Source organism: Triturus cristatus, chromosome 6, assembly GCF_964204655.1.
Source record: "Triturus cristatus chromosome 6, aTriCri1.1, whole genome shotgun sequence".
Taxonomy (NCBI): Eukaryota; Metazoa; Chordata; class Amphibia; order Caudata; family Salamandridae; genus Triturus; species Triturus cristatus.
Genome location: NC_140589.1, coordinates 1,038,719,209 through 1,038,744,308, shown reverse-complemented (window position 1 = coordinate 1,038,744,308; position 25,100 = coordinate 1,038,719,209). Strand labels below are relative to the sequence as shown.

The 25,100-nt window shown below is 44.6% G+C and overlaps 1 protein-coding gene across 6 annotated transcripts in view; it reads left to right on the top strand.

Moving 5' to 3' along the window:
* The window catches only part of LAMA2 (laminin subunit alpha 2), a 3,129,796-nt gene that overhangs the window by 843,432 nt on the left and 2,261,264 nt on the right, over positions 1 to 25,100 (top strand). For all 6 annotated transcript variants that reach the window (XM_085611831.1, XM_085611827.1, XM_085611830.1 and 3 more), the window contains exons 6-7: positions 11,934 to 12,023; positions 21,464 to 21,581. In XM_085611831.1, the coding sequence (XP_085467957.1) occupies positions 11,934 to 12,023; positions 21,464 to 21,581 (208 nt within the window). The remainder of the gene's footprint in view (positions 1 to 11,933; positions 12,024 to 21,463; positions 21,582 to 25,100) is intronic.

Here is a 25,100-nt window from a genome sequence, read left to right as displayed (position 1 = left end):
ACAGTAGAGTGGCATAGAGTAAAGTGGGGTAGAGTGGAATGCCTAGAGTGGAGTGGTATAGAGTGGAAAGGAGTGGAGTGGAGTACTGTACTGTGGAGTGGTGTAGAGAGATGAAGAGTCAAGTGGCTGAGACTGGAATAGCATAGAGTGGGATGGCCTATAGTAGAGTTAGGTAGAGTGGAGTGGCATGGAGTTGAGTGGTATATAGTAGAGTGGTGTATAGTGGAGTGACTTAGAGTATAATAACGTGAAGTGGAGTGGCATACAGTGAAGTGATGTAGAATGAAGTGGCATTGAGTGGAATAGCGTAAAGTGGAGTGGCGTAGAGTAGAATAGTGTAGAGTCAAGTGGTGTAGAGTTACTTAGGGGCTTGTTATGACGTTGGTCTGAGTTACCTCCGACCGACATCGCCGTGGTCTCGGGACCGACCGACCTCCAGTCAGCGGTCCCGACACTGCAGTTATGTTGCGACCGCACATCATTCGGTTGCAAGCTCCCATTTCTCTCTGGCCTGAGACATGGTGCATGGATGAACAGGGAGCACCATAGGTGCCAGGTGCCCCCCAGACCTCTGACTGGAGGCCGCACAGGCATGGGGGCCCTGCTAGTTGTCCCCAAAGTCACTTTGCAACAGGCTTTTCATGTCAGAAAGCCCGACATGAAAAGCCTATCGTAAACCGACATCATAATCCCCATGGCGGAAACTCCGTCCATGGGGTATTATGTGTGGCCTCCAACTGGCAGACTCACAGTCAGTCCGACCAGCTGCTTTAAACTCCAACCACCTACATTGTAATTTGGCGTTCAGACTTTAAACCTACGATGTCGGTCAGTGAGCCTCCGATGACCGGCATCGTAATGAGCCACTTAGTGCCTGATTATGACTTTGGTGGTGGGGCCAGTGGTCAGTTCACCCGCCAGTTAGGAGTTTCCTCCTATTTGGTGGGCTGCTGTTTGGGGTTCCCAAGGTGTTGCCTCAGAAAATGAGCACCGCAGTGGGTATGCCAAAAACAGTTCATAGACTTGGGTGCATGCACAGGGGGCACATGTTTTGCCCCCTGCATGCATCCCCAGGCCGAGGTGGCACAGGGAACCCTGCAGGGCCACCTTTGTTTCGTCTCTGCCATGGTTTTCATGGAGTAGGATTCTCCATGACTCCGCTGGCGGAGAGGAAACTCGTAATATGCCTAGCAGGACAGCAGATGTCCCACCAAGCATATTACGCCCTCCTGAATGCCACAACACTGCCAGGGAATGGAGGTTCCCTGGCCGCTGCAGCGGCGTAATGGTGTTACGACTGCCCTAATCGTAATAGGGTGGTCAGGAGACTGCCACCACTGTGCTCCCAAAAGTCTGGCGGCCTGTGGACTGCCAGACTTGTAATCGGCCCCATAGTGTAGAGTGGAGTGGCATACAGTGGAGTAGAGAACACTGGAGTGGTATTGAGTGGAGTGGCATACAATGGAAAAGCATAGAGAGGATTGGGGGTCGAGTAGAGTGGTGTAAAGCTGAGGGGTGCACAGTGGAGTAGAGTGGGGTATAGTGGTATGGCATAGAGTGGGGTGGCACAGAATGGAGAATTGTAAAGTGGAGTGCCATACAGTGGAGTGGCATAGAGAGGTGTAGAGTCCAGTGGCATAGACAGGAATAGCATAGAATGGAGTGGCGTAGAGTGAAGTTGGGTGAAGTGGAGTGGCATAAAGTTGAGTGGTGTACAGTATAGTGGTGTAGAATGAAGTGGTGTGGAGTATAATAGCATAGAGTGGTGTGGCATAGAGTGAAGTGCAGTATAGTGGAGAGGAATGGAGTGGAATAATGTAGAGTGGAGGGTATAGAGTGAAGTGGCATAGAATGGAGTGGTGTAGAGTGTAGAGGTGTAGAGTGAAGTGGTGTAGAGTGGAATAGCATAGACTGGAATGGCGTAGAGTTGAGTGGCATAGGGTGGATGTGCATAGAGTGGATTGGTGTAGAGTGGAATGGCATCGAGTGGAGTGCCGTACAGTGGAGTGGCGTACAGCAGAATAATGTTGAGTGGAGTGACATAGAGTGGACTCGCACAGAGTGGAGTGGCGTATAGTGGAGTGGAAAAGTGTATACTGGAGTGGCATAGAGTGGACTGCCATAGAATTAAATGGCGTAGATTGGAGTGGTATAGAGTGGAATGGCATATAGTGGACGTGCTTAGTGCGGAGTAGCATAGAATGTAATAGAATAGAGTGGAATGGTGTAGTGTGGTGTCTGGTCAAGTGGCGTAGAATGAAATAGCATAGAGTGGAATGGTATGGATTAGTGTGGTGTAGAGTGAAATATTATACTGTGTAGTGACGTAAAGTGTGGTGACATACAATGAAGTGGTATAGAGTGGAGTGGCATACAGTGCAGTGGCTTAGAGTGGAATGCCGTAGAGTGGAGTGGTGTAGAGTAAAATAGCGAAGAGTGTAGTGGCACACAGTGGTATAGAGTCAAGTGGCGTACAATGGAATAGCGTAGAGTAGAGTGTCATGCACTGGTGTTGCGTACAGAGTGGCTTAGAGTCAAGGAGTGTAGAGTCGAATAGCGCAGAGTGGAGTGGCATTGAGTGGAGTGGTGTAGAGTGTACTCAAGTAGAGGGCAGCGGCACATAGTGGCATAGAGTCAAGTGTCTTGGAGTGGAGTGGCATAAAATGCAGTAGTGTGCAGTGGAGTGGCGTACAGTGGAGTGGTGCAGAGTTGATTGGCATACAATGCAATAGCATAGAGTGAAGTGGCATAGCATGGAGTGACATAGACTGGAGTTACGTACAGTGGAGTGGCATAGAGCGGAGCTGAGTACAGTGGATTGGCATACAGTGAGTGGAGTGGGGCAAAGTGGAGTGGTGTAGAGTGGACTGATGTGGAGCGGAATAGCATTGAATGGAGTGGCATACACTGCAGAGGCATAGAGTGGAGCTGCGTAGAGTGGAGTGGCATAGAGTGGAATAGCGTACAGTGTTGTGGCGGACAGTGGAGTGGCACAGAGTATAGTGCTGTAAAGTGTATCATTGTAGCATGCAGTGACGTAGAATTCAGTGCTGTGGAGTGGAGTGGTGAAGAGTGGAGTAGCATAAAATGGAGGGGCATAGAGTGGAGTTATACCGAGTGGAGTGCTGTAGAGTGGAGTGTCATAGAGTGGAGTGGCGTAAATTGGAATAGTGTAGAGTGGAGTGACGTAGAGTGCCACTCAGTGCTGGTGTATGACAGAAACTCGCATGGCCAAACAACCCAAGCCCCTACCACGCAGCCTGAACCACAAATGCCTCGCAACCATGTTTTTCTTTACAACACATGCCTTTACCACGCTATTTCGGTGTAAAGGCATGATTGGTAAGGGGGCATGTGTGATAAAGATTGCCACTATCCTGACCCCCCTCCCCACCTTAAGCCCTAAAATTCTTTCCCCTACCTTGTCCCCTCACCCTGAGGCCTAAAACATGCCCTACCCTTTAAACTAACAAATCTTCCCATCCCCATGCCTTGAGGCCTAAAACCCTGACCGCAACCATAAACTACCCCTACCCCAGCCCCACCATCCTGAGCCCTAAAACTTACCCTTGCGCTGTCCATAAAACTACCCCAACCCCTTCCACTGCCCTGAGGCCTAATACCGTGCCCCCAATTTAAAAAGGTACCTCAACGACCCTGAACCCCCTGCCCTGAGCCCTAAAACCACCCTGACCCCTTTCTTAAAGTGCCCCACACCCACCCTAAAGCCCAAAAGCAAACCCACCACAAAACTACCCCACCAAACCCAACCCCAGCCCTTTTTACATGTCCCCGTCCATAGCTTCCTGTTCCGACTTTTCCTCCTCTTCTCCCTACCCATCCTGAACACTTGGCCGCTATCTGCCTTAACCACACAAATGTGTGGTTATTGCCGATGCGTGGTTCAGGCAAGCGTGGTTGCACTTGCATTGGAATGGCACATGTGGCTCTGCCCACGTTATTCTGGGTGTTTCCTGTTCAGTGCAGTAGAGTGGAGTGGAATAACATAGAGTAGGGTGGAGTAGAGTGCGGTGGTGTACATTGGACTGGAGTGGAGTGACGTAAAGTGGAGTGGAGTAGAGTGGAGTGGTGTACAGTGTAGTGGCGTATTGTAGCAAGGAATCAAAATTCATAGTGTGGATTGGGTTAGAGAAGAGTGGCGTAGAGTGGAGTGCTGTAAAGTGGAGTGGTATGTGGTGTAGTAGAGTGTAGTTTTAAGAGACGTGGTGTGAAAGTGTCTGAACAGATTTAGATGAATTAGCTAGGAATATAGATTATAGGGGGAAAGGGTAATTTTGGGTATTAGTTGTAAACAGGCTAAGTATTGTTAAAGTTATTAGTGACTAAACACGTAGGGGCTCATTACGATGGCGGACGGACTTCAGTCCATCTGCTTTCATCTCGGGGAGTGAGGCCACCCGCCTACAAGGTGGCGGTCCCACTGGGGGTCTTAGAATGCAACCGCCTCCGTGGCGGTCACACTAGCCATCCTTTGCGTTGCGGCGGCTGCTGCTGGCTGCAGCACCTGCCGCAATGCAAAAAACGCACTGTTTACATTTTCCTGCACTACATGGCAGGCACCATGCGCTGCCTGCCCCATGGTGCAGGGAAATGTAGGGGGGCACCATAGTTGCCCCCCAATCACCCAACAAATGTGCCAGTGATTATGGGCCGCCAAAATCCATTCCTGTCAGTCTTTCCATGGTGGGTGAACCGCCATGTAAAGGTTGGCGTGGATGGACCATCATAATCCTAACAGCGGTGCCTGGTAGCCACCGCTGCCATGTATAGGATTGTGAGGGCCTTCGCAGCACCGGCAGGCTCAAGGAGCCCATTGGATGCATGACGGTTGGAGTTTCCGACTGCCATGGACCCGTCCGCCAGTATAATATGGCGGGTGGGAAATGACCTCACAATGCCGGTGAGCCTGCACCGACAGCCTGCCAGTGGTGGATTCAACGTCATCGTAATCAGCCCCTTAGTTATATATTGTGTCGTATATTGCAGTAATTTTGAGGGATGTATGTCGTTACAACGCACACTTTTACAACGCATGCACTTACAACACATTTTTTACAACGCATAATCCATTACAACGCATGACATTACAACGCATGACACTACAACGCATTTTTAAAAACTACCTTTACAACGCATTTCCATTACAACGCATACTACCTTTACAACGCATACCATTACAAAGCATAATATTAAATTGCATTTAAGGTAAGTATTAGATAGTATAGGGGTAAAAGTTACTTTTCTAACTCCAGGGGGTGCAACAGTAGGGTAAGTGTTGGATAGTATAGGGGTAAAAATTACTATTCTAACTCCAGGGGGTGCAACAGTAGGGTAAGTGTTGGATAGTGTAGGGGTAAAAATTACTATTCTAACTCCAGGGGGTGCAACAGTAGGGTAAGTGTTGGATAGTATAGGGGTAAAAATTACTATTCTAACTCCAGGGGGTGCAACAGTAGGGTAAGTGTTGGATAGTATAGGGGAAAAAATTACTATTCTAACTCCAGGGGGTACAACAGTAGGGTAAGTGTTGGATAGTATAGGGGTAAAAATTACTATTCTAACTCCAGGGGGTGCAACAGTAGGGTAAGTGTTGGATAGTATAGGGAAAAAAATTACTATTCTAACTCCAGGGGGTGCAACAGTAGGGTAAGTGTTGGATAGTATAGGGGTAAAAATTACTATTCTAACTCCAGGGGGTGCAACAGTAGGGTAAGTGTTGGATAGTATAGGGGTAAAAATTACTATTCTAACTCCAGGGGGTGCAACAGTAGGGTAACTGTTGGATAGTATAGGGGTAAAAATTACTATTCTAACTCCAGGGGGTGCAACAGTAGGGTAAGTGTTGGATAGTATAGGGGTAAAAATTACTATTCTAACTCCAGGGGGTGCAACAGTAGGGTAAGTGTTGGATAGTATAGGGGTAAAAATTACTATTCTAACTCCAGGGGGTGCAACAGTAGGGTAAGTGTTGGATAGTGTAGTGTAATATTATGCGTTGTAATGGTATGCGTTGTAATGGTAGTATGCGTTGTAATGGAATGCGTTGTAAAGGTAGTTTTTAAAAATGCGTTGTAGTGTCATGCGTTGTAATGTCATGCGTTGTAATGGATTATGCGTTGTAAAAAATGCGTTGTAAAGGTAGTGCGTTGTAAAAGTTGCGTTGTAAAGGTTGTTCCCCAATTTTGAGGTATATTTTGGTACATGCTGATCACAAGGCAGTTTATCATTGGCTAATGGCTGCCCTTACCTTCAAAAGTAAAAGGCAGCCTTCAAGTTTTTACGACACTTTGGCTGTTTTCTGTGTTACTGCCTTTGATATAGGTAAGTAATAGGTTTTATTGTTGTTTACTACCTATTTCCACTTTATTAAAGAAGCAATAGGTAGGGAAACGTATTTCATATTTTTTAATATATTTAAAAAATTAGTTCACGGAGTACCCCGCTAGTACCTACAAAGTACTGTGGTAACTGCAGGAAAATTAAAAATAAAATGTGTAAGAAAATAAATAATACACTGGAGTACACTATATTTGTGCTATATAGTCTAACTGCAGTGTATTTGTCATTTGTTTTTACAAATAATAGTTTGTAAAATTTTAGTAGCACAGTGGTACTCAGTTACTTTTTTTACAATCTATAGAAACTTATAAATAATTTTCCCTACCTATTACCACTTTAATAATGTGCTAATAGGTAGGGAAAAATATCAAACCTGCTACTTACCTATATCTGAGGCCCTAACCCAGATTAGAGCCATAGTGTTGTTATAACAACATAACTGCCTTTTACTTTTCCAATGCTAGCCATTATCCAATGATATTGTGCCTTGTCATTAGAAAGTACCGCAAAATTACAGCAAAATTTAACAATATCTATCAAAAGTTTGCTGTATTTCGTGGCCTCAGATATTACTAAGTTTAAATGCCTTATAACTTTAAAAATACTTACTCTACTTACCAATACTACCAAAAAGGATCATCTGCACACCATCGTCTCTAATGCTGCCAAACGTCATAAAACTTCGGCTGGCTATTTTTGCCGCTATGCACTAATACATAGTCTATGAAAAATCCATTTGCTGAAAAACATGTTTTTTCTTTGCACCCCCTTGACCAATCACTGCAATACTTTGCATCATCTGCAATGTGGAAAAGCAATAGGTCTGCAAAGTTTTGGGTAGATTCATCTTAGCGTGGATGGCACTATGCTAATCCTTTGCTTAAAATTTCTCATATATAGATAGGTATAAAATATATGGAAAGTATACTTACAGATATGCCAATCAGCTGTTTGAGTGGCTCACTAAAGACCCCATTAGATATTCCTGGCTGTGAGGTAATATGCTCTCCGCGGCCCAATAACTCAACTTGTATGTAATTGGGTAGGTGGTCTACCCATACCACAGCCAACCTATAACTTTTTAGTCACTCATATTTAACACCTGCCAGATATGGTGAGTGATCTGACATGCTGCCAGGCAAGAAACATATTAACAGTGACAACACAGGGACAGAAGACAAATAATACCATTTAAAAAAGAGCAAGCATCATATCACAGCAGAGGTAAGAAAGAAATGGAGGTGCAGAAAGCTATAAACCATGAGACCAACTAGGTAGTGCAATTCCTTAGATGTGCTGGTCTCATCCGCCATTACAATACAAAAGGGCAGCTTTTCATTCTTCACTTGAGACAATTTACTCCACTCCTCATTGCCCATTGCTCTTTTCCCTTATGAGTGTCAATCAGATGATATATTGAACCATGCTCCTTGAATACCACATAGGCAATTATATACCTATCAATCTTCTAGATCAGTGGTTCCCAAACGTTTTAGAACCATGACCCACTTTTTAGGACAAAAAGTTTCTGCAGCACACCTGCCTTTAATGGATATGAGGAGGGGCGATTTTAAACGTGACTAAAGCATTGTGTGGAAGCACGTTGTCATTTACAGAGAGCACATTCCATTTAAATGGCCACTAACTTTGCACAGACATACAGTTTTACTGATAAAACTATATAGCACACAAATGGTAATGTTTGGAAATTGGGGGGTAAATTTACTAGTTTTGTCCGGCAGTGCAGCAGAGCAAGTCATCTTGCTATGCTGCACTGCATGACAGGGAAAGAGCTGGAATGCGCTGTATTTAAGGCATATCATGGACATGCCAGTTTGTCAGGAAAAGCCTTAAAAGTGAAAATGTTAGTAGCAGCTTTAACCCTGAGTCAATCAAAATGACTTCTGAAGGGAATTGTCAAACAAGATGCCAATGTACTTATAGCTTTTAACTATTTCAATTAGTTTCTCTCTTGAGTACCAGTACAGTGACCTGAATGGAGAGACTCCAAATGTCATGATCTTAGCTTTTTTTATATTAAGCTCAAGATATTTAGCTGAGGTATATTCCTCAAATGAATTGATTAGATGCTGCAGACCTATAGGTGTTTGACTAAGTAAAAAATATCATCAGCATACTGAAGGTATTTTAAGGGAACGCTAGACAGCTTAGGCCGGTGGGAATTAGATAATTCCTAATATTGGTTAAGGTCTGCTATATATGGATTAACTAGACAAGGGTTGACCGAATTGCTATTCAAATGCCAATAATGTAATGTAATGCAACTCAGCACAACATATGCAAGAGAATTGTCCAACCATCTAGCCCTCTGCACAATGTGCAATTATATATATCAAAACAATACCCTTTCAGGCATAAAGTGACGCATAAATTATGCGAAAAAGGAAGCAGAGAACTCTGGGGAGTTCTGAAGTTTAGGTGGAAAGCAGCTCCTGTATGGAGCACTCTCAACACCAGTGACACTCTAGATCTGCTCACCTCAAATGTCTGCTTATCCATCAAAGTCTTTAAGCATAGGATTAGCACAGTGCCATCCACGCCGAGATAGAAATGGACAAAGTCTTTTGCCATTTCTACAGCAAAGTCTTTAAGCATAGGACTAGCACAGTGCTGTCCATGCCGAGTTGTAAAATGACAAAAGCCATTTACCACTCCAGGCACAGTGTTACAGCTGTGAATTGGTAAAATACCAACCAAGCCAACCTGAAATGAGTAAAAGCAACCCCTGACACAGTGTTTCGCTCTAATTAGAGCTCTTCAGAGAGGTATAGCTTTGTCCAGACACAAGGGAGCACCCAGTATAAGTCAAAACAATACCGTTTCAGGCATAGAGTGACGCATACATTTTGCAAAAAAGGAAGCAGAGAACTCTGGGAAGTTCTCAAGTTTAGGTGGCAAGCAGCTCCTGTTAGACCACTCTCAACACCAGCGACACTCTAGATCTGCTCACCTCAAATGTCTGCTTTTCAGACCAGCTGGTTGGTATCCCTGTCTACAGAGAAGTGCCGGTACTGACTGCCAAGAAATTCGGAAGTGCAGGTGCTCAGTACCGGTGAGTACCGGCCCATTTGAAGCACTGACCTAAGGAGAAATGGAACATAAATACTATGAAATTGCAAAATCTAAGTTATAAAATAAAAAACTGCAGAAGGTCAGACCAGATAAAAGGGGCTTTATATAGATGCCTGATCACAAAGGCACAGAGCAAGGTGCATCTCCCAATTACAATAAAGGGGGTAACAATCCAATAAAGTGCCGATAGTGCTCTGCATTAAGTACCAAAGCTCTTTAGAGAGCCTCCATAGGAGCCAACAGGCTATACTCAGAATGTATACAATTAAAGACAGTATAAGAACCTTTAACAGCTCCAGAGTTCAGCAAACATCCTTCACACATATCTATACAAAATCAGGACCCTCCAAGACAGATGGACACACTAATCTGACTACCAATACAAAAAGTGGAGTTCAAAAACCTCTTATGAATGGATCTGCAGTGTGCCCCTACTCATTGGAGGGGGCAGATAAACCCACCTCTGCTTAGCACCATGGATCAGAGCGTGACCCCAGCACATCGCCATGATCGCGCTCAAGAGCCTCCCATACCTTGATCACAAGTCGGAGATAGGTATACACTGTTGCTGTTCAGTCAGTCAGTCAGTCAACAATAGCTTTATTCGGTTAATAATTAAAACCATCAAAGCATACACAAAATTTCATTTGCAAATAGTTACATGTAAAAATAATTAACAAAGGAATTTCAAACAATACACAGTGCACAAATATACATAAAAATATGTTTGAACAAATAATTGGCGAATGTGGACATTAAAAAGTAAGGCAGGCCAAAATTTATAAAACTATTTCATGATTTCAAAAGAAAAGGATAAAAAGGCCCGGTCTCGGACTGTCAAACATGCTAAAAAATAGAGCTAAAATATATTAAACTACATTCGATTTCTACTTCTAATTGCCCCCGAAAGATAGCTGGCAACTCCGAAACAGACAAAAGGAGAGCCCAGCATTTGCAGAAATACCAAGGCGGGCCTTACTTGTTGCTGTTATTTCACTGATTGCTGGACTTTGAAGGAAATAAAGTGACTGTGTGCAATGTCTTACAGAACGTTTGTTCAGAAGGCCTTTGATGGTGCACAGTCTAGGTTTAGAATACAAACTGCAGATAAACATCATATGTAAAGTGCATTGGCAGTGAAAGTGAACATGTTATTAGCGCTAATGTTGATCCTAATGTATGCATGCATTGGTATGCATACAGTACCAAAGTAGCTGAGAAGCAACAGAGCGCTTTAGCTTACGTGAGGGTTTGAGAGATGGTCTTGGATCCTATACATCAAATAGGGATTAAACAAATACATTTTACACACATTTAAGCACAGGGAGAGTGATTGCCCAGCATCACATAAGTTTGGGCCTAGTGCTGAGGCCAGGATTAGAATGTGGGTCGATTAGTTTGAAAGGCAACACCTCGAAGCAGTGGGCTACATCTCCCACCGTGACTTTAAATTTTCAGTCACACTGCGTAGAAGAAACCCTTCAGTAGCGGCTCGTGGAGGGAGTTCCGTGGGGGCAGTGAGGCGGGGAGGGGGAGGGGCAGGGTGGGGAAATGTAAACACTGGAATATGGATGAACGAGGTAAGTACACATTTAAATTAATAAAACGAATTTCTTTGCGCGCGCTGCATCGCATTTTGCGATGCAGCGCGCGCAAAGGAATTCGTTTTATTAATTTTAATGTGTACTTACCTCCGTTCATCTATATTCCGGTGTTTACATTTCCCCACCCTGCCCCTCCCCCCGCCTCACTGCCCCACCGAACTCCCTCCACGAGCCGCTACTGAAACCCTTGTATCGTCCACCCCTCCGAATCTAAAATGGGCCGGTGTTCTGATCCAATAGAAGACATTCTTCTGTATGATATTCTGGAGATTTGAAATTGTGAATACAGTCTGTGTTGGATTTAGACTTGCAAATGGAAATATTAAATTGTAGCTTAAAAAGAAATATTGCAGAAGAGCTATGATGTCATTAGGTATTGAATGACAGTGATGTCACAACTCACCCTCAAACTCTACCATTTGGAGTTTGGATATGGGTTTACAACAATTTATATATTATATGATGGGCATTCCATATTTTTATGCAAGAAGGTTCAGATTTAGCTTTTATAATTTACATGTTGGTAGTGCCATCAGTTTTGACAGTACAATAGATGAAAATGTGATAATACTGATGTAGTGAAGGTATACTTTTACCAATGTTCGGATGTATATGGATATTTTTTGTTTTAATGTATATTAGGATTAGGTAATATAAAGAATAATATTTTTGTGTTATTTTATTGTTCGTTTTTTATCACTGAATACATGTATTTAAGTGACTCATAGTGATCGCGTGTTGAATATATAAATACTAAAACCTGTTCAGATGGTGCGTGGAAATGTTATTTAAAAAAAATACGTTTAGCTGCCCTAATGTAAGACTGCTATGTTTGCATTTCAAGCGTGCTTAATTGTTGTTTTCGTTTTCTTTCAGTATTACTATTCCATAAAGGACATATCTGTAGGAGGCATGTGCATCTGCTACGGTCATGCAAGAGCGTGTCCACTGAATCCGGCAACCAATGTATGTATACCAGAGCATGATTTCCACGTAACTGAGGGTCGAACACTGAGCCTAAGGAATGATCATCACACAGATTGTGCTTAGATAGATGACGCGTGGCGTGTGGTACACTTGGGAGAAACAGAAAACTCAGTCACATGGATGATTTTTGATATCTACATTCCCAGAGTCATTATCCCCTGGGGCAATCGGATTGGTAAAGCGGGCACTCGGGAAATGGCCGAAGGGCCGGTAGCCGAGTTCTAGCTGTGGGATGCTTTTTTGGCCAGCCTGGGGGGGGGGCTGTCTGTGCTGTTAGAATGCTGCCAGCGGGTGCCTGTGTGGCCTTTCTAGAGGCAGATGGGCGGAGGTATCACTCCTTTTCTCTCGGTGTGCTGGGCCATTAATGTATGCTGACTGAGCGGGGGCAGGGGGCCTGAGCAGAAGTGATCTCACTTGCATTCACGTGTTCCTTAGCAGCGTGAACTAATCTGTGCATTTCTTTTTATTTAAGTGAAGTTAATAAAACATGCCCCCACCCCTTTTCTTTTCATAAAACTTCGCTGAAGCAGTGTTCTGCGGAATGGCAATACCCAAATGTGGGCCACTTTTTTTGGTGGCCCGGGCTGGTTTTTGATCCCAATTCAACCCTGCCCCGGAAAAAAAAGGTGTATTGACACAAAGGGGCAGATTTATGTTTCCTGGCGCATCCCTGCAAATCAGCAGGGATGCGCCAGGAAAGATGTGTCACGAAAGTTTACCCTTGCGCCACGATAGATGCGCCGCATTTACAATGCAGCGCATCGTGGCGCAAGGATAAACAGATGCATGACGCATCTGATGGCGGAAGGTTGGCGCATTGCTGGAGTTGCGTCTCAAGCGCGACGCAGCTCCAGCAAGGCTCGGGGGTGCCCTATCGTCACAATGCTGCGTCAATCCTTACGCCTGCTTCAAGCAGGCGCAGGGTTTTGACGCAGCATGGCCAGAAAAGTGACTGAGTGAAATCTTGTAGGTTTCACTCAGCCACTTTTCGGAGGCGTTCCTGCGCCTGAACGCCCCCACTGTGAGGAACGCCCACATGTGGCGCAAGCTTGACAACGTGACGCATCTCCCTAGATGCGTCACGTTGTAAATGGGGCGCAACATGGCGCAGGGTTTACACCGCCGCTGCGTCACAAAAGTGACGAAACGGCGGCGTAAAAGTGGCGCAAGACCGATATAAATCTGCCCCAAAGTTTTTACTTATGAGGCCTTCTCCGGGACTCCCAAATGCTAAGGTTGCCAAATATCCAGGCTGCACAGCCTTGCCTCTCCTCCCTCCATTCCTTTCTTGCCCCACCTTGCACTTCCTGTCCCTTTAGCTTACTCTTTCGGCTCTTTTCTAAGCCCTGCTTTCTCCCTGCATCTCTGTTTCCCGTTTTTCTCGCTCTCCAATCTCATGATGAGAAATTAATGAATGCAAACAAATGTCATAGTGGCATTCCATGTAACCAGGTAAACCAGGACGAGAAATGATCCCTCAAATGAAAGTAGAAAGATTGGCAAAAGAAGCATAGTCCTCTAAATCAACTGTTGGAGACCTGACAACTGCACATTTTTTGCCGGAGGCTCCTTTGAGGGGCTACGGCTTTGAGCGCAGCACAGTCTGTAAATTACCCGCCTCCCTCACGAAACAAACAAAGCTCCTGTGGCTGCCACCGCCGATGCCGTGAGGAGGTTCCACGCTCCTTAATGGACGTCGGCTGGGCAGAGCCTCCAAACAGTCAGCAGAAACCTGCTTGTGAGGGGCTTTGCAGCTCTCTGTGCGCATGCGCACCGTGTGATATGGGCTCTACACCTGACGACCGCGTGAAGGAGCCGTTCCTGTTTCACAATTGCATATTGTAAAAGTATGTGTTTCATCATTTTCTTCACTAGCATGAGTGAGCGCCGTTTGTGGCGGAGTACGCTTTTCATTATGGTAGCATAAGCTAGACATGCCGAATGTCTGGGCCCATGCGGATGCAGGTATTTAGAATTTACCTGAGGGGAATTTGGATGGACCCTTGTGAGGCAGGTATCTGAGCTCCGCAGAGCGGATTTTGGAGGTAGCGTGGAGGGCAACAGAGACTGCAGTCTCGTGGGGTGGGTTGGCTTGCTTCAAAAATCAGGCCATGGTGCACACATCCAAGCCTAAACCGTGCAAAAGAGACCGTTTTTATTAGATATACGCATTCTTGAGTCAAACTGGATGGGTTTGGCTGATAAATGACTGACTACATTTACCGGCATGCATTGTGGAGGGTGGACCAAAATTGCTAGAACCAGCGTGTACCCTGTGTGCAACACCTTGTTTGTTGATTGCACCGGCCCCTGCTCATTAAGGAAGCTGTTGATTTCGTTGAATTAGCACCTAGGTGCCCTGCTGACACACATTCAAGAACAATAGAGCAGGAAGATATAGCTCCCCCGCCAAGACTTACCCTTCTGAAGAACACTGACTGTATAAAACATGTGTCAAGGGTTACCAAGCACTGAGCTGCACTTGAACATGCAAGCAACCATTTTCTATAGTGAGTAACAAACCTTTTGACTACATATACCAGCATGCCTTGGGAGGATTGGGGCAGTTTTGCTTGAACCAGTGTGCAACTCAACCACTTTTTAATCATTGGTAAAAACCAGTACAAATTTATATGTGAATATTAATAAAGATAAAAATGTGATTCCAAGAAATAACGTCTTGAACCTTCTGAATGAGAATTTTGAGGTGTAGTACCGCTCGTGGTACTAAATTTAGTATTAAAATATATGAACTTAATTAATCAGTTATCACTGAAACAGTGTGGGGTAAGAATATTTCTCGGTTATTACATGTACATATCTCAAATACTTTCTCGTATTCTTACTAACTTTTAGGCCAGAGACTTCACTCTTTCTTTGACTTAGACATCTTCTATCGTAGTTTATGCGATACATTTGTTATCTTTTATGATTTAATGGATTTTAATAACCTGTCTGCAAAGATTGCATTCTTATTTCAGGCATGCTGATTTTGCTCTTGTTCTTAAGCAATTTTTTCGTTGGCTTTTAGTTTTGAACACACGTTTTATTTCTTTGAAGACTGCAAAGGTATCCCCCGTACATCCTTTTCCGGGCTTTCTTGCTGACCGAGTTCTTTTATGTCAGAGCTGTGAAATGGCTGTCCCTTTTTATGTTGTCTCACCTGAGATCATCAGAAAGTATTTCACTAAGACCATCCATACATTCAGTTGGTTGCTAATGTTTCCCCAATGTCTTGTGCCTAACCTTTAAACTTAAGTACCAGGCAACTACACTTAAGTACAGTTGTTAATCTTTCTGGCCATATTACAACACGGGTGCCACTGGAGCAAACTGCTCTTGAATTGAGAGAAAGACAGGCTGCAAATTATGATAAGTCCTAGGGCAGGGTAATAAGAACTGAGGAAAAACCTAGGCAATTAAATAATGCTAAATAGCACACAAGAATGATATATAGACTGACTCACTGTACAAGAAAAACTTAAAGTAAAATATACATTTTATTTGTTATTTATTTTTATATAAATTCATAAAAAAGAGATAAAGAAGTTGCTGATGGTAGACATTGATACATGTGACATCATAATAACAAATATATATTACATACAAAGCGTAAATAAGAATACAATACATAAATACTAAACAGAAAAACATATAACCAAAAATACATTGTTGCTGGTTGAAATTCAAAGTGGCTGAATCTTAAGACAAGTTCATACTAATGTGTCTAATGTGCAAACTGCTCTTGATGCACCAGTGTTGGGGTGGGGCCTGGCATGGAGGAACTCAACCAAGATACTGTTTGTTGCTTTGGTGACCTCATCAGGGAGGGTTTGCCTAAATCTATAAATACCATAAGCACATCATATATTCCAATATTGCAATCAAATAAATCATCAAGAGAAATGACCAGTCAAATGAAAGGCAAACAACATGACAAAAGGTGTAATGCATAGCAGTCTCAGATCACTGCACTTAAGCACAATTATTCCTATTCTGACTGAGCAGTATTGCAAAACGTGTGTCCCCTAGCAAAATGGGCACTTTATGCTGTTTGCAGTGCAGTGGGCACATGAAGATATTACAGATGGGAATGAATAGTCACTTTTGTAAGATGGGATACACATTCACTATTTCACACCCGCCCTTTGTAAAAAGTTGTGTTTCCTTATTTACATTAGCGTCGTCTCCATTGGAATGAGTGAAAGAATGGCCCTTGTAGTTGACAATTCTCACATTATGGAAGCATAAAGGAGATAAACTGAATTTTTGGAGTCTTGCACTGGTAGAGATTTTGAGCTTGCCCCATGAGTAATTTGGAAGGAGCATGGTTGGTTAACCATAGCTAAAATTCACATTTCCCCATCTGTTGTAAGTGGATACAGAGCCGCAGGAAATTTGGCTGTTTTTCCCACCTGGCTGGTCTGGATTGAAAAAAGGAAGAAGTGCGGTTGAAATTCCCTGCAAAACAAAAATACCTATTTCTGTGTGTATGAAATGGGATTACTGATTGAAGGGGGAAAACCCTTCTTGAGCAGCAACCACAATCCTTGTCAGAGGGAAGTCACAAGCAGACCCCAAATTAACATGTGCTCAACCCTCTGGTAGCTTGACACAGCAGTCCGGCTTAGTGTAGAGGCAACGTGTAAAGCATTTGTGGAATACTTCAAACAGTAATAAAGTGAAAAAACACCACACACAAAAGATCCTGCACCAAGTTAGAAAAATAGAGTGAACCCGGATGTGAGTCCCAAATAGGTATGGTGTCAGCTTCTACAGCACCCAGACCACAGCAAAGGCTTCTCTCTCAATCACACTCTATCTCTGATCCAGGGGAAGTAACCTCCTGCTAATCAAGCCAGCAGATTGGTCTAGGCCCTCCTCATTTATCTGCGGCAATACTGCCATGCTGTGAGACATCAGTTTGATCAATAAATTCTTTGGAAAAGTCAGGGGCATAGAGTGCATGGGCTGTACACATGGCCCGTTTGAGGGAGTCAAAGGCTTTCTCACAGGCCTCTGTCCAGATCATTTTCCTTGGCTCCTTCTTTGATCCTGCTCAGTCCAGGGGACAACAGTACTGCCATTCCCCTTGACAAACTTCCTGTAGTAAACAGTGAGGCAGAGAAATGTCCTCCCATCTGTCAGCATTTTGTAGGCTCCCAGGCTATGATAGTTTCTAACTTGGCTTAGAAGGGGCTGCACCTTATCCCCACCCACCAGACGTCCCAAGCTCACAAGTGCCTTTGCCCTAGCTGATACTTACTGGTCTTGATAGTCAGGCCTGCCTGTTGCAGAGCCTGAAGCACTTCTGGAGGTGAAACAAAGGGGCCTCCCAGCTGCTGCTGAATACAGCTCTTTCATCTAGGTAAGCAGCACTTAAGGCCTTCATTCCAGCCAAAATGTGATTTGTCAGCCTCTGGAATGTGGCAGGATTATTTTTCAAGTCAAAAAGGGCATTAACTTGAATTGGAAGTGGACCTCTGGTGTTGGAAATGCATATCTCTCTTTAGCCCCCCCCAAGCACAGTGACAGTGTAACGAAGTGAGGTTAAGAGTACACAGGACTTTGGCATTCCCCCCAACCGATCAGTGAGCTCATCAGCTCAGGGGATGTGGTGAGCATCATTCTTTGTGACTGACTTGAGCCCCCTGTAGTCCACATAGAACCGTAGTTCTGGAGTGGTGTCCGATGGGCCAGCCTTTGGAACATCATCACTTGGTTGGACCAGGGACAACTGGAGAGCTCAACCACTCCCAACTCCATCATTTTAGAGACCCCCTCCTTGATGCTGGCCCTCACCTTGTCTGACAGTCTGTAGATATTGTTTTTGGGAGTGGGGCTCTCAATTTGTTGGTACACAAGTGTGCAAGCCCAGAGGGAGAACAGAGAGACAAACTTCCCTATAGCTGGCGACAGCCCCTATGCTGCTCTAGGAGGGTAGGGGAGAGATTTGCACCCTCCACTGGCCCATCTTTCTCCTTGGATGACAAGAGATCAGGGTAGAGGTTAACTGTTCTCCCTGACTCCACCATCCATTACCAATATCATGGTGACTTCAGACCCCTCATAGTGGTGCTTCAGGCAATTGAAATGGAGGACCCATAGGAGTTTCTGGGGCTCTTGATTTCCACCAAGTAGGTGGCCTCCCCTTCCTCTCAATCAGCACATAGGGCCCTTACTAACGTTATAGGAGGGCCCTGAGCTCAACTTGCACCATCACCCTCACTTTCTGGCCAGGCTGAAACTCTACCAGAGTGGCCTTCTGGTCATACCATTGCTTCATCACCTCCTAGCTAGCTTCTCTGAAACATTCTTCCAGAATTTCTGGATTTGGTTGAGGAGGGCTAGGGTGTAGCTAACCACATCCTGAGAAGGCTTCTTGGGAGCTTGCTCCCACCCTCCTTCATCAAACTGAGAGCTCCCCTTACAAGGTGACGATAGAAGATTTAAAAAGGGATGAACCCTACTAATATCTGTGGTTCCTACCTGTATGCAAGGAGGACATCCCACTTTGACTTCATGGACTCCGGTAGGCCCATATTCATGCCCTTGAGGGTCTTGTGGAATCCATGAACAAGCCCATTAGTCAGGGGCATTGCTTCCACATGGACTTCATGTACGTTGCCAAGAAGTTGGTCTGACACCTGTCTGACACCACTTCATTGGGGAAACCCACTCAGATAAAAATCCCCATCAAGGCCCTAGCCACTGCAGGTGCATTTATGGCCCTCAGAGGAATGGCCTCTGGGTACTGTGTGGCATGGCCCTTCAAAACCAGTAAACCCTTGTTACCCAAGACAATTTGGGGTCCAAGAGCCAAAAAATGTTGATGCCCATCCTCTTAAAGGGGGTGTCAATGACAGACATGGGAGGTAGGGGAGCCATGAGCTTCTTCTGTGTCTTCCCACTTTCCTGGCAGGTGAAACAAGTCCGACTGAAAGCATCTAATAATGTACTCATTTGGGGCCAATAACAGTGGGAGACATGCCTGTCATAGGTCTTGTCCTGCTGCAGATATCCTGCAGAGGGTGTCCCATGACCTCAACCAAGTAACATTGGGTAACCTCCAGAAAACATGCTTTCCCATTTACAAACGCCTTAGCCTCACTGTAGGGGAGGTGTTCTCCCAGGAAATAAGGTGGTCTCCAGAGGTGTAACCAGTTGCATGGGCTTTGGCCTGCTGCCTCAGTATCTCCAGGGCTGGGCAATATTTCTGCGCCTTGCAGAACTCCTCACTGATGCGGCCCATCCTCAACTTGCCACCCAACAAGCTCAATCAGGTCTCCTAGAGAGGCAGTTTCCTTCCCAGTCAGCTCTAAGACTGCCTCCTCCGGTACCCCATCCAACAGTATGGTAGGAGTGTCAGAGCCTGGTTTCCCATGCCTCCTGGTCATCCCCTTCCTTGCAGCTGCCTGGGCCATTCTTCCAGGCTCTACTGACTCTCTTTCACTGCAACCATGGACCGAGTGGTCAGGCAGACCCACTCAGGCCACCCCAACATTTCCAGGTGTGACTAGAGCGCCACCTCCTTCCAGGCAGTGTGCTCCAAGTCAATCATAGCAAACGATCAACAGGCATGGCAGGGCTCAAACCTATCTTAAGGGAACCTGAAATCCCCCCACCCAAAGGGATCCAGAGCCACCAGGTGTGGCTCTCACGGTTGTCTGTCACTACAAACTGGTGAAATGCATTGGGTATCATCTGCTCTGAGGACACCAGATGACACCTGACTGTAGTCATACTGGCTCCTGTGTCTTTCAGAGCCTCCACCCTCTGCCCATTGATGGTGACCCACTGCCTATAGATGGAAGTACTGGCAGGCATGTGGACCTTAGGCACCATCTCACCATCACACAGGGATACTAAGGTAAACTCTGCTGCCACCCTCCTCACATTAACCGAAACCATCTCCTCTCCAAGCTCTTCACTGGCCAGCCCTTGGAACTGTCCACCACTGGTTGCTGTGCCCTTTTAGAGCACTTAGCATCTCCCTTGGCTTGTCCATACTGGTAGCAGTTATTGTACTTGTGGACAAATTTAACAGTATTTTTGTCCACAAAACCTTCCTTTCAAGCCAGATTGGGAATGGGACCCTTAACCCTATGAACTATTTTGAGGGCCTTATGAGGACTCATTGTTTTATCTCCCTCCTCCTTCTTCTGGTGGGAACCCTGACCACCCTTTTTAAGATTCCCCACCTGCTGCCTTCTTTTACACCCTGGTGCTGACCCGGATGTCTGCCTCCTCAGCAAGTTTCCTGGGACCAGTCAGATTGCTATCCATCAGGTCCTGGATCAGCTCTGTAAAACAAATGTTGAGCATATGCTTCCTTATAATCAGGTTGTACAGCCCACCATAATCATTAACTTTATTGCCCCTCACCCATCCATTCAGTGCATTACTGGAGTAATCCAAGAAATCTACCCAAAACTGGGAGTTTGTAGCTGTCCCTCTACTTCTGGCAGTACTTCTCAGGGGTCAGACCAAACTTGGTGACAATGATGGCTTTCATTGGGAATACTTGGTCTGGTTATGTATGTCCATCCTCACTATAGGCATATGTGTCCACAAGCCACCCCTAGTACTCCTCTGTGATCTTGTGTACCCACAGATCTACCACATACAGCAAACAATTTCTCAATATCGACTCCCATCACATAGTTGGCCATCAGATCTTTGGGTATGCAGACGTTCTTGTCACCTTCAGACACTGCAGTAACTTATATGTGTTAAAAAGTGAGCTGTAGGCTTGGCAAAATGTTTGTTTTGCCAAGTCGAATTGGCAGTTTAAAACTGCACACCGGCTGCAAAGGTAGACCCGAGACATGTTTAAAAAGGCTACATATGTGGTTCACCCTGACAAGGATTGTGGCTGTTATTTGAGAAGGAGTAAGACCCCCTTCAACCAGCAACCCAACTTCTCACAGATAGCATTTATTTGTTTAGAGCTAACGCATCATGGTGTTCCATGATAGAGCCCCGTGCAAATACTGTTATTTGTTCGATCCCCGTCAAAGAGATCCAGATGGTGTATTTTGAAAGGGGAATGCCTATGGTGCAATTTTAAGTCTTTAGCTGTGACACACATCTAGGACAAATGCCAAGGGCCAGGATAGAAAACAAATGTGGAACTTTGAGTGTATTGTCCCTTGAAAAAATATGCACAACGGAACATATTTATTAAATGTGACTGCTATTATTAAAACTGCGCTATTTACATCACGTGTTGCTGATGAATAACACATATTCTCAAGCAGCACAGAGCATTAAACTGATTACACTTGAAAGATTATATTCAATGGGATGTTAGTGGTAGAAAAGTTGATAAAACCCCTGAGATTCATATTACCATTAATACTGCTATTAGATTCCATTGTACATTAAATAATGTTCTGATTGTCTCTCTTCCTCATTAGAAATCTTCATGTGAGTGTGAGCACAACACTTGTGGAGAGAGCTGCAATCGTTGCTGTCCTGGATTTAATCAAAAGCCCTGGCAAGCGGGGACATTCCTGGCAAAGTATGAATGTGAAGGTAAGATCCCCAAAGCCAATAGGCACAGTGGCTTCACCCCACCATCTGAATAAAGCGATATGTAGTTAGGCTCCTGAGCTATTGCAGTGTTTTGAAGGATACCATGGAAAGTAGTGGTGTGCCCTAATGGTACAAAATAGGCAATGTAATATACAACTCAGTTCGCATCAGTAAATGTTCAAACATATTCCGCATGTTATGAAGACTGTGCAAGCTCAGGTCTCATAAGAAAACCTATCCCTCAGGTTACAGGAAACCCACAGGCTAAAGCTTTGGGCAACAAATGTTATATATTTCTTACAGTCTCAGGCTCGTGAAAGCAAAGTTATCCTTCTGGACACATAAACCTACAGTCAATGACCACGAAAATGGAGCTCTTCTTCAAGGTACAGAGTTCTATCATGCTAACATATTTGACATGGAAGCTATCCCTAGGATTTTCAGACCTTACAGACTCATGTTTTTGACAGCAGAGCTATTTGTGAAGTTAGGGGGTGATTGCAGGTTAAGATATTTAACAAAATGCGATCTCTATGGGTTCATCAATCTTACAGACTCCAGCATCTGGCAGTGCTGCTACCTCCAATTTACAAAGTTACAGAGATCTTAAACATCCAAGGGGCATGTTATCAAGAACGGCATTAAAATTATCGCCGCTTTAGCGGCAGGAAACTGCCACTAAAGCGGCGATAACGGGCTTGATAATGTGCCCTAGAGAATTACAATAGAAACGCATGTTCTGGTGTCAACACGGGCTACTATTGGAATTCTCAAGGGCATATTATCAAGCCCATTATCGCCGCTTTAGTGGCAGCTTCTTGCTGCTAAAGCGGCGATAATTTTAACGCCGTTCTTGATAATATGCCCCCAACATCAGAATTGTTCACCATTTCATTAAGACTCTGACAGCAAATCAATCCCTCATGTTACACACCTGCTATCAGGTCTATGATAAGAAGGCTATCACTTTGGGTGATAATCCAGAAAAATATCTAGCCATATGAGACATAGATCCTATCTGATTGTCTCAATACCCGGTTTTGAAGAACCATTATGAATGGTACCCTTTTCAACTCAAATGTAACATATCCTAGTGCAAGTGATAGCCGCTTAAACATGCTACAGAATAATTATAAAGTAAATATTTTTGCCTCTCAGTATATTTTAAATAGTGTTTATGAGAGGTATTCGAATCCACCTTTGCAATGTTGTAGTATTGGCATTCTTGCTAAAGACAGATGCTCCTGCAGGACACTCTAAGATCAAGGGAGAATCATATCAGCCCAATCCGTTTAGAACCAACGCTATACTAATATCAGGGGTGAACGAATTCCCCTTACAAACATGCTACTCCTATAGTGCACATTTCTGTATTATATTGCTTTTATTGTCTTATATTTAATAAATGCTAATAAACTATTTCAACACAAACATGCAACTCCTGCATCTCTTTTAAACATATAAACAGCAGAATAAAAGGCCCACACATCCAAATCTTACTTGACAAAAAGGAGCAGTAATCTGGACATTCCATATAGGACAGTACCATGCATAGGAAAGAACAACGTTTGAAGTCAAAAGTTAACATTATTTTAACTTATCAAAGTATTAATTGTTCAACAGTAGTAGCTGTCAAATGGAACAATGACAGATACAATAATGCCCCCAACATCAGAATTGTTCACCATTTCATTAAGACTCTGAGAGCAAATCAATCCCTCATGTTACACACCTGCTATCAGGTCTATGATAAGAAGGCTATCACTTTGGGTGATAATCCAGAAAAATATCTAGCCATATGAGATATAGATCCCATCTGATTGTCTCAATACCCGGTTTTGAAGAACCATTATGAATGGTACCCTTTTCAACTCAAATGTAACATAGCCTAGTGCGGACGGAGAACATGGCGGCAGACGGCTGATCTGCCGTGGCGCTCCGCGAGTTAGGCTCCCGTTTCCCCCTGTCCGACTTAATGTTGGCGGACGCTAACTCTGTTTTTTAGGTCCTTACCTCTGTTTTTTCATTCCCCTTCGATTTTCTGGTGGCAGGTTGCACTTCTGTGGCTTGCCTGGGTCCTGGGCCCTAGGTTCTTGGTTCTCTTGGCGCTGGCTGTAGACCTGCGGGCTGTTTGTAGTTCGTACGGCGCTGGTCCTCTTTCCATTTCTGCCGTTTTGGGTCCATTTTTTTCCCCCATGTTTTGCGGGCTCAGCGGTGGCGGTGTCTATGCAGGAGACGCTTTTGGAGTCCCTCGAGGTGTGACTGGTGCTCCGGTTAATTGTTCTGCCTCTATCAGTTCACCAACTCGGTGGTTCTGGTTTTCAGCCGCCCTGGAGCTGCGGCGAGGTAGGAAGGCGCGCAGTTTGGTGCGTGCTGTTGGACTTGGAGACGCTCTTACGCACCATCTAGGAAAAACTGGTCAGGCTATAGCCGAAAATACAGAGACTGTCACAGAGACTGTCACCACGACAATAGACAGTTACAGTCACAGCGCACATAGCGGTCACAACAACACGAAGGCACAAGAGTCATTGCCGGAATCACCCCATTGGGGGACTCTAAAGGATCTAGAAGGTTTGCACCAACACCAACACTATAAAGTGCCCAAAGGTAAGGGGAGAGGTGGTAAACCCATTCGAGGACGAGGACGAGGACGAGGTAAGGAACAAGCTAAAGTGCCTAAACCGGCTCCTGTCACTGGACATAATCCATCGGTCGCTGATATTTTATCCCAAACAGATAAATTAGATAAAAGAACCTCCTCCTATTTACCTAAGGAAGTGAAATCTAAGGGAGTCAGAGGGAAAGCATTACGTAATATCGTTGTGGTTGAGTCTACATCTAAAATTACTCCGTCTCTTAGGACATACTTTAAAGTCGTCCCCCAGGTCTTGCGCCTAGTGGATTCTAAGGCAATGGCCACATTGAAGGATTCAGTCCAAATGGTTTCCCCTTCTTTAACTCCGTCTCTTACAATCCCTCCTCCTTTGGCTGCTATACCTGTCCTTACACCCCTAGCCGATCCTGGGATGACTGCATTAGCTGTTTCAGTTGCTTCTGTAGATTTAGTTCCTTCCCCATGTTCGTATATACCCAAGATTGGAGATTCTTCTGGTGCTGAGGTAGGAGGGGGGTTAATATATACTAGTTCTGATGTGAGGATCGATCCAGTAAAAGCAAGTGAGGGTGCCTGGGTTCTTGACTGCATCACACAGGATGCAGGTGGGGCTAGTATTATGGTATCATCAAGCGACCAAACTATGGCAGTGTCTATCCCTGCTCCTATACCTTCCATCCCATCTTGTGAAGAGGCATCCTCGGGAGATATTTCGTCAGTTACTTTACTAGCGATGCTTACTGCCTTGTCTCAAGACATAAAAAGAGGGTTTGAGCAATCTTCAGGTATGCAGAAGGAGATTCGGGACTATTGCCAGGTACTGGATAATAAGATCGATGGGCTGTCAACAAGGACAGAAGTCCTGGACGGAAAATTAACTATAATGTCAGAACATCTAGATA